Here is a 16,242-nt window from a genome sequence, read left to right on the forward strand (position 1 = left end):
TTTAATAAGAAGCTTAAGAGCCACAAACAGGAAGCAGACCTATTAACAGGCAACACTGACCTACGGCAGGAATGTGAACTCGAGTTGCCCGAAGCAGCGTCACCACGGCCCCTGCCCCACCCCAGAACCCAGGGTCCCAAACACGCCTCCTCCCACGTTCCTGCTCTGGGACGTCCAACTCTGAGTCTGCCTTGGGCTAGAGCAAGGGGAGCAGGGCAAGGTCGGCATGATGCCGTCCACCCCGGGAGAGGACACGGACGCCGCCCTCCGTCCCTCTGTGTGGACCAGCAGGGCCCTGAGGCCTGGTGGGCGGGCGCCCGGGGTGGGCCTCTCCCCTCAGGCAGCTTGGCTCTCACCCCCCAGTGCTCAGAGGGCCCCACATGTGCAGGCTGGGGCCCTGGGGACTGAGGTCTGGACACGGGCCTGCACGTGTTCCCTGGGGCCCAGTTTGGCTGAAGTGCCGAGCAGGAGTGGCCGAGGGACAGTGGGGAGGACAGGATGGGAGCCTGAAGCCCGGTGTTGTGGCTGGACTCCCACGGGTACCCCTGCCTGCCCGGGGTCCCTCATCCGTGACGGGGCTCCCGCCTCGGTAGAGGCCTCAGGGCACAGTCCCACAGTCCGGGCCGCAGGAAGCGGGCCTCTGCTGACCGCCGCCCTCCCTCGCGAGGGCCAGAGGGGGTCTCACGAGGCAACAGCTGGGCCAGGCTCTCAGGAGAGGACCCTGCTTCCCAGCCGGGCGGGCACCACCCCACACGGAGAGTCCGCCGGAGAAGCCGTGCTCCGAGGCCCCAGGCCCACCAGATGCAGCCCACCCGCAGCTTCCCATCCCCTAGTCCCGCAGCTCCAAGCAGCATAGCCACGTGCGGGTGTGAAGGCACGCGTGTGCACCCCACGGATCCGCTAACGGAAGCACCCCTCGGGCCCGTCCTCGCCTGCCCCGGGGCTCTGCAGGCCCCCCACTCCGTCCCCCGCCCCGTCCTCAGGGCCTCCGCGTCTCCCTCTCTGCGGGCCCCCCGCCCCCCGTGGCCAGGCCCTACTCAGCTGTCCCTCTTCCTGGGATCCCCCGGCCGTCCACGGCCCTCTCCTCGTGCTCAGCTCACAGTCCACACCTCCTACACGGGTTCGCTCTGCCCCGACCACGGCCACCACACCTGGCCAGCGGGACCTCAGGAAGCTGGGCTGCGAGGAGTGACAGGGGTGGAGCTGAGGACACCTGGGTGCTCTGTCCCAGCAGCAGACGCGCACTTCGACCCCACCGTAGACAAGTCCCACCTCAAACCGAGCGGGAGGCAGGAAAGGAGGTGGCAACGCACGTCCTGGGCAACGCTCTGGCTCCGGGGCCGCGTGCCAGCCCTGGTGGTCTCCCTCACCAAGCGTGTCCCTCGGAAACGCCTGTTTGAGCAGCACTGTCCCGTCCACGCACAGGTCACGGGGTGGTGCAGTGGGCGGTCGGACCAGATGCCGGGTCCACACCAGGCTCCTCCAGGACGCACAATGGCTTTCCAGCCACAGGTGGCGGGACCAGAAGCCATGATGCCACGCGGGCTGAGCCCGCAGTGCTGGCATGGGCGGGCCTAGACCCTGAGCCGAGGGCCAGCGTTTGGGCGCCGTCTCCACCTCCCCTGCACGGCTCCCGTGAGCAGAAAAAAACGACCACACTCACCAGGGATGTGGACCTTGAACTTGCCACTCTGGCCGAAGGCGCTGGCAATGACCCCCAGCTCCCCGGTGGACAGCTGCACCTTGAGCCCCACGAAGAGCTGGATGTTGGTCTCCTTCTTGAACAGCGAGCGGCCGATCACACTGTAGTCGTCCATCACCTGCGCCCACACCCAGCCCCGGAGAGAGCGTTAGTGCCTGGGAAAGGCTGGGCTGCCACATTGCCCAGGCGGTCCGCCTGTGTCACGGGTGGTGCCCGGGCCAGCTTGCCACTCCCCCCCACGGACACCAGATGGGCCTGGGCTGCACCAGGCCGGCTGTGGGCACTTGGTTGGCTGGACGCGCTCGGCTCGTCCACGTGGCACTTCCCACCTGACAGATGGGAGGGGGAGGCACTGCCCGTCCACGGCCACAGAGTCCACAGGCAGAGGTGACGAGAGTCCGCAGCTGCCCGCCTCTGCACGGCTGCCCGCCCACCTGTCCCCAAGCTGGCAGCGCTCCTCAGGAAAGCCTTCACGGCACTGCAGGCTGAGGGGATGGTGCCCACCCTCTCTCCAGCATCCCCCGCACCGAGGAGGCTCTAAGAACCCGGCCTCTGCCGTCCCGCCCGCCACACGCACGTGTGTCCCAGCCTAGGGCCCCCCTCCCTGGCCTGGTCCACATCCAACCCGCAGACCGCGGCCCCACCTCCACAGTGCCCCCACGGCTCTCCCTGCTGGAGCCCCGTTTCCCCTGGCTCGCGGCTGTCCACGTGGAGGCCCAGGCTGAGTGGAGGCACACGTGTGTGTGAGGAAGCTGGCCTGGGGCAGCCCTGGCTTCGCCCCGAGCTGTGTTCCTCTGGAACCTTCTCCCAAGGGCTTGAGCTCGGGGCAGGCGATGCGTGAGTCCCGCCAGCCCTGGCCTCTGGCGGCTCAGGCGCAGGCCTCCCTGGACCTGCCAGGCTCCTCTCCAGGGCCTGTGCCAGGAAGGTGCCAGGCCTCTGTGCAGAGAGAAGGGGAGGGGGCGTGTGTGCACACGCATGTGTAAAGACCAGCTCTACCAGGCCTCAGAATGCCGGGTCCCACTAGGGGGCCACGGGAGAGACTGGGGAGGCTTCCTCCTGCCCTCCCGGCCCCGTGCGCCGGCCTGGGGCAGCTGCATGGAGTCCGACCAGGCAGCAGCTCGGGCAGCCGCGTGGAGGCCGGACGTACTGCCAGTGGTGGGACCTGCTCCTGGGGGCCCCCGGGGGCCAGGCTCAGAAACATCTTGCTTCTGCCCAAGATGCCACGATCCGGCCAAGGGCCAAATGGATGGATTGTTTTGAAAAGCAGAAACTGTCCCATTTACCCTCAAAACCTTTTGGAAAAACATATCCTATCCTGTTTGATTCATAGCGCTAGATGAAAGGTACGTGCATTCCTCCTCTCCCCAGTGATGGATGAATCGGATACGGGCAATGATAAGAATCATCGTTCCCACTTGCACAGCCCTTTGTAATTCAGTCTCGTCCCCACACGAGACCTCCTCCTTGTCCTCCAGACTCACAGGGCTCCCCTCGTGGCCGGACCCGGCTCGGCCCTCCGCACCGCACCGTCTGCGGGCGTCCCCGCTGCCGCTGCAGGGCATCCGGCAAGGCCGCAGGGTGAACTGAGCGGAGGCAGCTCCTCCGACCTCAGCACAGGGGAGTCGAGGCGAGCAGACGTCACCAGCCCCAATGGTGCAGGGTGGCCCCATCGCTTTCGCAGGATCCCCATCCGTACCCACCCCCCCAGGACGGCCTGCACGTGGAACTCTGTCCCAGCCTCGTCAGGAGCCCAGCCTGGTCCGGCAGGTGCCAGGACTTTGGCTGAACCGACCCAATGGTTCTGAACCAGGCATTCCACGTTCCCCACAGCCAGAGGCTGGTCCCGAGGTCAGCCTGGCCGCTGAGACTGCCTGTCGCTGGGAGGAGAGCCCTCGGAGACCCCCGACCCCCAGCCCCTCGGAGACCCCAGCCTGTGCGGACTGAGGCACCAGTGGGTCACACTGAGCCCTCGCAGAGCCCTTGTCTGCAAGGGATTTCCACGGCCACTTTGCAGAGGTCAGAGCTGCGCTCAGGGATGAGATCTGAGCGGGTGGCGAATGCCAGAGCCAGGGGCACAGTGGAAACTCGAACCCCAGCCGGCCAGGCCTTTGCAATGTCCCCGCAGGAGCGTTCCGGACTGGCGGGAGTGGCAGGTGCACATTTCTGCGCCCCCAGAACACACCCCTCCAGTAGTTACAGGGGGTGGGGCCGTGAGAGGGGCTCAGCAAACGGCTGCGGCAGGAGCCCTCATTTCATGACGCTGGTCAGAGGGGAGGCCTCTGCAGTGCTGCAGGAAGACCAGAGGCGGCATCTGTCCGGGCTGCGGGAAATGGTGAAACTCAGCCCCTCCGTCTCTGGAACGTGCGTGCCCCTGAGGGCTGAGCTCCTCTCCAGATGACGCTTCCAGCCGAGGCAGGGACCTCAGAGATCAGACACACCAGCACATCCAACCAGGGAAGACCTTCTGAGACTAGCCAGAGGCTTTTCCTTCTGAACCCACCGCCGTGACGAGGAGCCAAAGGCAACGTGCGTGGAACCTGCGGGCGGCAGCTCCCCGGGAGCGACGCTGAGCCGCCACACGGTTACAGCCACAGCTCCCAGGGAAACGTGCACCGTCTGCGTGAGCTATCCGCTTCGTCTCTTGGCCTTTGGTGGCTGGAGGCCGAGCTCCCCAAGAGCAGTCACTGCCGCTCACAGAGCCCGGGACCTCACCTCCACACCAGGCGAGTCCCCTCTGTCCCCGGCCTCTGAGCGGGGACTTGGCTGGCGGCGCACGTAATTATGTCATTACACGTGTGTGTCTCTCTCAGGGCCGGCTGCCGTGATGAGGCTTGGGAACTGCCCAAGTTCTGGAGCGACTATTCTAATTCAGACTGGAGAAGCGGCAGCAAGGAGACAGGGGCGGCTGGCCGTGAAGCGGAGCCCCGAGCAGAGAGGGCTGGCAAGGCTGGGGCCCTGGTCCATCTCCTCCAGCTCTGCAGTCCGGGGCATGGGGCTTCTCTGAACCTCAGTTCCTTCCTCTGGAAAAGGCTGTTGCTAGGATGAAGGGTGTTGGTGCTGGCAAGAACACCTGAGACCTGGTAGCAGGACAACTGCCCAGCGGCCAGAACCTCGATGACCAGAATATGAAGCTGGGAGAATGACAGAAGCAGTACCTGCGGCGGGGGCTCCTCTAGCCCACCCAGAACCTCGAGAGCGAGTCAGCCAACCCTCGGAGGACGGGAGCCGGGGGAGACCTGTGCCGCGAATGGGCCCTCGGAGTCACCGGGAACGACAATTCCCGGGTCCCTGGACGACGATGCCCGGCCTCAGAAACCAGGAGCCAAGACTGCATCTCTTCCTCCCCCAGCGCAGGGCGAGGCGTGTCTGATGCCCAAGTACACTGGGGGGCAACGATCCACCCCTTGTTATCTCCTGGGGCAAACCCAGGAACGGACATTAGCCTTCAAGTTGTTTCACTTGGTCAAGCGAGTTCCACAGGCCCAGGCGGGGAGGCCTCGGGCGGCCAGGCTCTGGGCGTCACCCGAGGGGGACTGTGCCACGCCCGCTCCCAGGCCGACCAGGCCGTCTTCCTCAAAACTGGGCCTGCCCAGCACCGAACGGGCACCCGGCCTGGCAGTGACGAGCCTGGCGGCCCACGACCCCGACGCACGGAGCCTCCCTCCCTCTTTCTGTTCCCGTCACCAGGCACCAACGCAGGCAGAGTCCCTGCCGGTGCTGACGAGGAGGTACAAAGGCACCGTCCTCAGAGGCAGCTGCGTTCTCCTGGAGAGAAAGGGAGGCTAACTCTTTGCTGGGCGCTCGCTTCACGCCAGGCCCTCGCACGCGTGGTCGCGTCAGCTCCCCACCAACTCCGTTAAAGAAGCGACGGGTTCCGGGGGTGGGGGAGGGGTGTGACTGGTCTGCGGCCGGGCCGAGGCAGCAGCACCTGCTCAGTACATCAGATCCAGAGCCAGCTCTTTCCACCGTGTCCAGCTGCCTTGACCCTGCATCTATACAGCAACAAAAAGGCAATTTTCAAAGGGGGGCCAATAAGCATTTCGGCCGCTGAGGGAGAGTCTTGGCTATCAGACGCTGTTTAGACGGCAGGAGAGAGGCCTGGGTTTGGGCCAGCACACGTGGGCAGCCATCGGATTTCCCCAGGCGAGGGCCCGCTCGGCCTCTGCTGCAGGAAGAACCTCTGTTCCTTGAGCAGCCTGGGAGCGGAGTGGGGGGCAGGGGGCAGCAGAGCTGGCCGAGCGGCTGGCTGGACCGCAGCATTGCTTCCTCCAGGAGTTGGGGGGCCTAGCCTGCCGGATGGCGAGGAACCCGTGCTGACCAGAGGCAGTCGCAGGCCGGCCCGCACCTGGTGCCCCGGGCACGTCTAACAAGTCATCAGCAGTGGAGCGGGGAGAGCTGGAAGCCGGCAGGCAGTGCCGCTTCAGACTTCAAAGCCGGCCAGCGCTCCTGGTGGCGTCTGCGTGTTTACCCTTGGTTGGGCAGAGGCCACAGGCTCCTCTGGCCATGCCCTCAGGCCTTCCCTGTCCGGCGTCAGTGGATGCCAGGCCCAGGGTGGCCGGCACGCCCGGCCTGACCCCACCACGGGGGAGAGAAAGGTGCAGCCGTCTGGTAGCCCGGGCCGCCGCGCCGCGAGGGAAGTCCAAGTGAACAGCACCGAGCCCGGCGCTCTGCGCTAGCACTTCACACACAGCGGCGTCCCCTCCTTCTACCGCCCTGAGAGGTGGGGAGCACGGCCCCCATTTTTCCAGCAAGGAAACTGAGGGGAAGAGACTCACCCAACGCCTGGCCTGCAGGGGCCCGTCCAGCGGGCCTGGAGCCCAGGCACACTGGGTCCCTGTGGCCTCGGCGGGAGACCTGCCATGCCCAGTCCTCTGCTCGCCCCCGCCTGGGTCCCCTGGCAGCCCCCGCCCAGCCCGCCGGCCTGCCTGTGCCCATCAGGCCTTGGGCCCACCATGCACGTGAGGGCGCAGTGCCGTCCCCATCCCGGTGGCCTGGAGAGGCGAGTGAGTGGGAGTTGGTGCAACACCTTTGTTTTCTAGTGATGTGGGTGGAACCACGCAAGCTGCCGTGGCCAGGGGGCGGTGGGGCTGCTGGGCCCGGGCTGTGGCAGCAGTCGGAGGCGTGGGGCGGTGCAGGGCATTTACTATCCCAGGTATGCGCCCTCATTTGCCCACCTCCGTCCATGTGATTGAATGATTGATTTTTGTTTGTGTTTGGGTCTTCGTTGCTGTGCGCAGGCTTTCTCTAGTTGTGGCGAGCGGGGGCTACTCTCTGTTGTGGTGTGCGGGCTTCTCATTGTCGTGGCTTCTCTTGTTGCGGGGCATGGGCTCTAGGCGCGCGGGCTTCAGTAGTTGTGGCTCGCGGGCTCAGTAGTTGCGGCACGTGGGTTCAGTAGTCGTGGCTCGTGGGCTTAGTCGCTCTGCGGCGTGTGGGATCTTCCCAGACCAGGGCTCGGACCCGTGTCCCCTGCACTGGCAGGCGGATTCTTAACCACTGCGCCACCAGGGAAGTCCCACGTCCATGTGATTTTTACAAATGAGGAAACAGGGGCCCACAGAGTGAGCAACTTAGCGGGGGGCAGCCGTGTGCACCAGCTCCAGGGTGTGCATGAGGCAACACAGGAGCCCTGGCTCTGCTGGCTGGGCCGTAGGGCTATGCCCAAGCCCACGGGGCTGAGGATCCTGCATCTGGACCTGCGAGCGGGTAAGGAAGGGCGTCTTCTCATCTCCCCATGGGGCTGCAGAGGAAGGGGAGCAGGGCCTGAGCAGCCAGGGAGGATCCTGAGAAGGGAGGGGTGGGGTGGGAGGGGAACACCCGGGGGCCCAGGGGAGGGGCGAGACCAGAGGGCGTGAGCGATGGAAAACCCGGCACACCCACTGTCAGGCCCTGGACACCTCCTCCTGTCACCCGGCGCCCGCACTGACTCAGGGCTGGACCAGGAGGGGTGACCCTCCTCTGCTGCACGAGGATCAGAACCATAGCCTGCTGGGAGCCTCCAGGCAGACCCCACAAGAACCTGGGCTCCCCGACACTGGGGTCTCAGCACTGCTGCCCTGAGTCAGCGGAACCCGGTCGAGTCCCAGGACCACCACTGCCATGCCTGACCCCCACGAGCATGCGCCACAGGGACACAGTGAGGCCTGCGTGTTCGTCCACCCATTCACCTGTGGCCTGGTAGGCATGGGCTCCTATGCAGGGCTGCAGGCACAGATGAGGGGGTCGGGGGGCGCCCAAGGAACCACCTGCACTGACCAGGCGGGCCAGGCGGGTTCATGGGCCCCGCCTGCGTGTCAGCCTGGCTCTAACTGGCGGAGAGGACGCAGGCCACTCCCGCCTGCTCCCTGTCTGGAGACCACAGGCGCCGGAGCCAGGTCTCCGAGGCCGTCCTGGCTGTCAGACCCGGCAGGGCGGTGGGCGGGAGGGAGGGGGAGGCTGCTTACCCGCTCCACGATGCCGTGCTTGTGCTTCAGCTTGTATACTCGCAGCCTGGGCAGGGCGCTCTCGGCGTAGTTCTTATCTTCCAGCCCGTGCAGCAGGACGCCGTGGAAGGCCAGCCGGCACGTGTTGGCGTGGATGTCCGCGTCCAGCCTGGAGCCAATCACCAGGCACAGCCGCGGGCAGGTGACGGGCTTCTCGAACTCCACGAGGGCCCACTGCTGCCGGGGGCAGCGGCCTTCGGACGCCTGGCCCACCCTCCTGTCGGCCTCCCCACCGTCCGTCTCGGCCGGCACTGAGCCCGGGCACAGGTACTGCTCCTGGAAGAGGTACTCCTGGGAGAAGTCGAAGGAGTCCAGCACGGGCTCGTGGTCGAAGCCGTCGGGGGCAGGGCTGAAGAACATCACCCGGCCCATGACCGTCTCGTGGCCCACGGTGATGTGGAACTTGGCCTTGGTCTGCAGGGATCCCCGGAAATACGGGATCTTCTCCACGGACACGAGGGCTGCATGGACCGTGTGCAGAGACTCGGGGGCGCACACCAGGCCACGCTCCAGCAGCTTGGGGTCGAACTGGGTGACACAGATGCCCAGCCGGTCCCCCTGCACAGCAGAGGTGACGGGTGTGTGGAACATCTGCATGGACTTCACCTTCCTCACCACCTGGTCGGGAGGAAGAGAGGGAGCGCTGAGGCCGAGCCTCAAGGCTGGGGGGCTCCAGCTGGAGAAGCCCCCGTCCCGGCGCTACCAACACTCACCGGCACCCGGTCGCACGCCCCTTGCACGGAGCAGGCTCCACCCTGCAAACGCGGCGCCAGGCTCACAGGGCACCCAGGCCGGGACACAGGCAGCGGTCACTGCAGCCCATCCAGCACCACCGGGGTCCCCTCTGCTGCTCCACCCCCAGGCCCCATCCCACGCTTTCTTCCCCAGCCCTCTGTTTAGGTTTGCTTCCCTGCCAGCCCCACGCCTGCCAAGCCATGCCCGGCTGCCTGGAAAGCCCAGGACAAACACCCCTGCTCTGGAAAGTCTGCCCAGACCCCCGTGGGCAGGACTTGCTGCCTCTCCTCAGTGCTGCCCCAGCCCCTCCTGGCCCACACCGCCTGCTGTGCTGTCACTGCCTGCTCTGGACCTGCCCGCTGCCAGCCGGCGGGCTTCTACAGGGCAGAGTGGCTCTTCATTGACCAGACACATGGTCCCCTGGGGCTGCTGTGTGGCAGGCACTGTTCCGGGAGTGGGACAGAGCCAGCTACGTTTTCAAAGAGCTTAGCGTCCAGAAACAGCAACAACATTACAAATATATTAATGTTAACAAAATTTATATTAATATAAATAAAACTGACACATAACATTTTTGTGTATAGATACATGTAAGTAATACCACCATAACCTGTATACTGTTTATGAGACGCTCTAGAGGAAACGACACATGGCGACGCTGGAGGCGGCCCGGGGGTGGGGAGAGTCGGGCTCTTTGCCGTCAGAGGCCAGGGAGATCTCTGCGGAGCCCATGTCTGAGTCGAGACCCCATCGTAAGAACCAGCTATGCGGAGGCCAGAGAAAGTCCACTCTAAATGGGGGGACCCGCAGGTGCAAAGGCGGGGGTGGGGGGAGGCCCTGCAGTCGGGGGAGCAGGCCGGACGTCACCGGGAGCGATGGCAAAGGAGCGCCCGATCTGTTTCCAAACCATCACACCGACCGGCACACCAGCACATTTCTGCACCTACGGTTGCTAAATCAGGAACAGACACAGAAAAGGCCCCAACAAACGTTCACAAAATGAACAAACGTCTACGCCAAGATCCACGTCGCAGTGATAAGATCAAATCTGTGCTGGGACCCCTGGTTAGCGCAGCAGAGAAACGTGAAATCGATTTCCGAAAACCTGCCGTCAAAAATCATCACACCAAAGACAGCTCTGACCTTCAGGTCGCGAGCACCCCGCCTACAGGTCGGGCGTGCGGAGCCCCCGTTCTCTCCCCATAAAGGGGGTGCTGTGCTGACATAAGCCGCAGGAGCCCAGTCCAGCTCTGACCTTCAGGTCGCGAGCACCCCGCCTACGCGGTCGGGCGTGCGGAGCCCCCGTTCTCTCCCCATAAAGGGGGTGCTGTGCTGACATGAGCCGCAGGAGCCCAGTCCTTTCCTGGAGAGCCTGATACTTACGTGTTTGTTTAAAGACCATTAACGACCTGACCAGGAGGTCAGGGGGCAGAGAAAGTGAGAAGCACAGTGTCAAAAGCCACAGGCAAGATCAATCAAAGAGAAACATAAAACATCTCTGAAACGGTCCGCAGGGGCAACGGGAAACTAAGCTTTTCAGGAATGCACCTCAGAGTAACCGGAGAACATTATCTTACACTGAGCGTCTGCCCAGCGAGGCAGGACCCAGTCATGCCTCCTCCCCCCGAGCCGGGAGCTGTCCCCTGGCCCTCAACCCCGGAGCCCCTCCAGGCCAGCTCCCTAGCACGTCTGATGAAGTAATTCCTCGGCACCAGCCTCTACAAGGGTTCCCATCTCCTACAGCGTGACTTTCAAACCTTGTGGGTGGAACTGTCGTGATGAGGAAGCCCCTTTGACCAACTGAAATTCCACAGGGGATCGGTGCCACCACCCAGGGCACCCCCTCTGCTGCCCCACCAGGACTCCTGCTGGCCTGGCTCCCCCGTGAGCGCGAGCGGCCTTCCCTGGAACCTCCCGCCCCACGGCCCACTGGACAGCTCTTCGCAACGCTTAAGCCCCGGCCCGGCCCGGAGGCTTGACGTTTTCCCCCCGCAGACACGCCTCTGAGCTTTGCCCCTGAGGCTCCTCTCCCTGGGACCACCTCCACCTGGCAAATTCCCATCCATCCCTAAACCCCAGCTCCCAAGGCACCTCCTCCCTGCCCGCTCTGGACAGAGCTGGTTGTTCTCCTCCGCTGACTCTGAACCTGACTTTCTCTGTGGTCACTGCTGGCTGACAGCTCTGTCGGTCCCTGCCTCCGTGCATTTACTGACTTAAATTACAATACAAACCAAAACATCACCATCAACGTCTGTCTCACCACGTGCTCCTCCCCCAGCCAGTTCTCCTGCCTGCTCCCCAGCTGGAGGGAACTGCTCTCTTGAATTTGGCGTGTAACGTGTCTCTTCTTTTTATTGATACGTGTCTATAATTGTGTAGAGATTTACCACATATGTAGTACACGTGTCTAATCGATAACTTGCTTTGTTTTGTGAGATTCTGAACTTGGGAGTTGGTGCCCGTGCTGCCTGCACCTGCAGCTCACCTGTCGTGACACCGTGCATCTCACGGTGCACACAGGCCCCTGTCCAGTCTCCCAGCCACGAGCCCCTGGGTCGTCTCCAGTTTTCTGCTGGGTGTGGTGTGACGGGTCCCCTCCTATGCAGGAGTCCTGAGGGTGCAGGTGTGGGGACAAGGCTGCAGGACCCAGGCCTGGACGAGAGCTGCTGGGTCACAGGAGAGTGAGCGCTTGCCTCCGCCAGGTAAACTGAGCACCAGTGCACGTCCACCCAGTGGATGTGTCCGCCCAGTGGATACACGTCTTCTCCACCGTTCGGCACTGTCTGACTTCTCCATTTCTGTCCATCAAATGTGTCTGTCTCTCCTCCTAGACCCTGAAGACAGGGCCAGGCTCCACCTGCTGCTGCACCCCCAGCGCCTGGCACGGAGGGCTGCTGACAGAGCCGGTCCGTGGCAGCCCCTCAGGAGGGAGAAGAGACGCGCCCCTCATGGTGAGAGCACAGCTGGCAGAGCACGAGCACGGAGTCCAGACCCGCAGGGGCCTGAGCGGGGCCCGTGTGTTCACGGGCCTCCCCGAGGGTGGCCAGGGCCTCGTGCCACCTGATGGTCCCCCCGGCCCCCAGGCCCAGGGTCAAGCAGGCGCTATTCAAAGCATGTTCTCTTCCCCACGGAGCTCACGTTCTTAGGACTGAAATAATACAGATGCCCTAAGAGGGCGCCGTGAAGAGCAGCAAGACAAATAACTGTGCAAATCAAGATTTTAGGGCCCAGACAGGAAGCTGGGAAACAGATCGACGGGGACAGGCAGCGGGGCACCACGCCATCGGCCGCCAAGCTGCCCCGGATCCACGTCAGGAACACAAGATCCCACTGAGGACACTAACGAGGAGATGTGGATAGTTTCACCAGCTTAAGGGCGGGAACAACAGGCTTTCCTGTCATTTTCTAGGCAACTTCGAGAGACACTCCTGCTCAACTCCCTTACCAAATCCTCACTAAGACCCACGTGGAGGGGCCGAGGCACCACCCACATGCCCACTCACCACGTGTCACCCAGTTTCCCTCAAGCTCCGGCCCAGGCCCTGGAACGGCCCAGGGGCGGCGGACACAGTTTTGATCTTATGGAACTGACCGCTTGCAGGTGAGGGGATGCTAATTAAACCATCAGCTAATAAAGGCAGAATTTTAAGACCACGGGGAGGTGCTGTGAGGGGGACTAACTGGGGACCTAATGACTCCTGGGTGGTCAGGGAGGGCTTCCCTGAGGAGGTGGCACTGAAGCTGAGACCAGATAGAGGAGAAGGGACCACCCGCAGGGGCTCCAGGCAGAGGAAGAGCGGAATGGGCCCGAGGCCCCAAGGCGGGCAGGAAAAGAGGTGGCCAGGGGAGTGGGGCCAGCGCCTGCCCCATGAGGACAACAGACGTCCCGGCGGTTGTGGCGCGGGGCTGAGCAGCGGGAGGACGCACTCCGATGGCCACTTTGCAAGGTCACCTGGCTGTGTGGCGCGGGGGCGGGGGGGGGGCAGGGAACAGGAAAGGAAGGCGGGAAGCCAGCAAGGAGAATACTCGGGTTCTTTCTGCAGCAGCAGCAGAATGGGCGGCGGAGGCCGGGGTAACGGGCACGTCCAGCATCCAGCCTGAGGGCAGCCGAGAGCTCAGAGGGCAGGAGGCGTCGGGAGACACACGAGGGGAGGGCAGGCTGCGCGGAGGAGACACGCGCTAAGTGCCTCCTGGACTGCCCTGCAGCCCCGTCCTCCTCGGAAGCACCACTTCCGTGTTCCCTGATCCTGCGTGACCCTCGTCGCCGTGCCCGTCATCAGGAGACCCAGGAGGCTCTACCTCCCACACAGGCCCAGCACCGGGCCCCTCCGCTGCGCCCACTGCCGGCCCCCCTGACTGTGAGGGTCGTCGTGCCCCGCACCCTCCCTGCCTTCCAGCTCGCTCTGTAAAAGCCCACGTCCGCACTCTGACTGCGCCTCACAGTCGGCCCCTGCTGTTGCCCTGGTTTTATTTGCTACGACTGCTCCGCCCCCACCCACGTCATGTCAGTCACATGACCCTTCCTGCTCCCCAGACACGCCAGGCTCCTACCCCACGGCCTTTACACTTGCCAGGGCCTCTGACCAGGATGCTCTTCCCCCAGAGAGCCACAATTCTCATTCCCTCATTTCCTTCCTGTCTCTGCTCAAATGTTTATCCATCCTTGACCCCCCCACCACCCTGCAACCCAGTAAGAGACAGGACCACCGCCCCCATTCCTCTGTCTTCTTTTGCTTGTTCCCTTTTATTCACAGTGCTCTCCACCCCCGACATATTACGTATCTGCTCACTGACTCTCTCTCCCGTATGGGATGTGGCCTCCACGAGGCAGGGGCTTTGTTTTTATTTTGTTTTTCCCATTCACATCTCTAGTGCCCAGCACAGCGCCTGACAGATAGGAGACCTCACCACACATGTGTGGTGTAAACAGATGCAGCACCGTGCCTGCCCCAGGGAGCTCCAGTCCTGGCCTGGGCCCTACACATCCTCAAAGGCCCGTGGAGCTCCACACCTGCGTGGGGGGCAAGACTGGCCCCGAGGCTGGATGGGCAGTTAGAGGTTCCAGACCCCCCCCAGGGTGAGAAGCCTTCCAAGCAGGGGAGAAGCAGGGCTGAGGCTCGCCAACAGTGACAACAGAGAAGGCGGGGGGCGGGGGGGAGGGATGCCGTCGAGTGGGACGGGAAGGCCTTCTGCTTGGGATCAGCAGGCCGGCCCCCCTGAGCTCGGCTCCCACGAGGGCTGGCTGCCTGCAGGGCCTCTTCCCGTCTCCCCGGCACCAGGCACTTCTGGGGAGGGAGGCTGGGCCCGAGGAGGAGGGAGGCAGGAATACATCAAGCAAGCAATGTTTCAAACTCCAGTTCGCGCTTGCTAAGCAGTTCAGCCCTTTCTGATTCACAAAGAGTGTGACCATCGTCTGGGCCGGTTATTCTTCATAAAAACGCAAAGAGGTAGGTCAATATTTTCACATTCAATTTTATGGATGAAGAAAGAGGTTTTCGATGTCTCCAGGGTCACAGGGCAGTGACCTGTGAGACATCACAAGTGAGACTTGGGACAGTAAGTGCTGGGACCGCGGGGCAGGCCTGACATCCCGGCCTGTCTCCCGACCACCCGACCACCCTGCAGAGCTGGGCGGAGCCAGGGGCGCGGGGTGGATGCCCCCCACCCCCACCCCCACCCCCAGGCGCAAACCCAGAAAGGCGGTTCCAGGGAAGGAGCCGGGAGGGCAGAGGCAGGGCGCCCAGCCCCTCTCTCCTGCCCTGGCCAGGCGCAGTGGACAGTTTCAGACCTGACTTCTCAGCTGCTCCGCCCCCTCTGGCCACCCTTGGCGCCTGTCTCTGGGTGGCAGGGCCCCAGCACAGGACAGGCCCTCCGTGGAGGTCTGTGACTGACCAGGAGGGAGAGCAAACAAATGCCCCATGTGCCCCCAGGCCTGACACGTGTCTTCCGAGCATCTGCACTGTGGTTTCCAGCATCTGGAGCGCTTGGCAGGATGCTGGGCTCACGATGACCGGGGCCCTTTCCGAGGCCAATGAACAGCGGCCTAGAAGTGACCCGAGGTGGGGTTCACCAGGCGTCCGTCTCGGCTCTCCAGAGCAGTGTGCGTGCAAGAGCGGGGACCCAGCCACGGGACGGAGACCTCACGATTTCACCATCGGCCAACACAGAAGGCAGAGGAGACACACATCTGCCGAATGCCCACCAAGTGCTAAGCTGGTCCTTACCGTTCGCCCAACAACTGTCCAGGTGGTAACAGTGACCGCGTTTTACAGGCCAGGGAACTGAGGCCCAGAGGGTAAGGCACGTGCCCACCGCATCCGGATCTGCCCATCCTGAAAGCCCCTATTCTTACACCATATCACACGCATCGACCCCACCACGGAGTGCACGGTACAGTTCACCCCACGAGCGGGCTCTCTGGCAGCGTTCCTTCTGTAGGGTAAGAAATGGATGGGCCAACACCACTGCAGCCTCCTGCAAAGGAACAGCAGGTCTGGGGCCCCTGGACATCCTCCAGCATCAACAGATGCTAGAAAGAAGGGGGCTTAGCAGTCTTTCTGATGTGCAGAGATTTCTGTAATAATGGTACTGGCTGTAATGAGATTGGACCCCATTATCCGTTTTCGTTCCATTATTGAGCCTGGAAGCTCCTGGCTGTGCCAAAGGCGAGGGTCGAGGCCTTGCAACTTCATCATTACTTAATAAAATGTAAATTGGAGAGGAAAAGAAACACACAAGGTTGACACTAATAAGCTTACACCAGGATCAGTTACTTCAATTCAAAGAGGTTCAGACCGGAGGGAAAAATGAAATCAGCTTTTAAAGACCCGTCTAGGTTTGGCTCCATCAGACCCAACCAATTTGGTTTAATAAGACTTCAATTTGGCTGCTCTCATTTCTCCCTCTTCTTTGAGCTGGGCCGGCCACAGATAAGACGTCCCCCGCCTAATGCGTTAATTGCATCTTGCACAAAAAAGCCAAACTCGGGATGCTGCTCGGGGAGGAAGCGGCGTGAGCTGTGGAGGCGGCAGGAGTGGGGAGCAGATGGGCCCTGGGGACTCGGTTCCCACCCGCTTATTTTTTGAGAGAAATGACAACCATTCAGAAAGGTACAGGGAGTCAAGTGATGTAGTAACTACCTGTGTTCCCACCACTGGAATGGACCTCTGTGAGCCTGTCACTTGTACTTTGTCTTGATGTCCAGTTGAAGGCCCCAGTCCTGTCCCCGGCCTCACCTCACCTGGAGTAATGACCTTCATGACAATCATGATAATCACCTTCATTGTCATGTCCTCATGTGTCCCACTGGACACATTTACAGCCACG

General features: G+C 62.8%; 1 protein-coding gene across 2 annotated transcripts in view; it reads right to left on the minus strand.

The window, feature by feature from the left end:
* EEFSEC (eukaryotic elongation factor, selenocysteine-tRNA specific) overlaps positions 1–16,242 on the minus strand; it is a 149,503-nt gene that overhangs the window by 19,100 nt on the left and 114,161 nt on the right. The window contains exons 5-6 of one of the 2 annotated variants that reach the window (XM_082664663.1): positions 8,143–8,799; positions 1,664–1,820 (exon numbers count right to left, since the gene is read on the minus strand). In XM_082664663.1, coding sequence (XP_082520789.1) covers positions 1,664–1,820; positions 8,143–8,799 — 814 coding nt within the window. The remainder of the gene's footprint in view (positions 1–1,663; positions 1,821–8,142; positions 8,800–16,242) is intronic. The other variant, XM_082664664.1, reaches the window with a different exon arrangement.

Source organism: Grampus griseus, assembly GCF_964374135.1.
Source record: "Grampus griseus genome assembly, chromosome: 10".
Classification (NCBI taxonomy): Eukaryota; Metazoa; Chordata; class Mammalia; order Artiodactyla; family Delphinidae; genus Grampus; species Grampus griseus.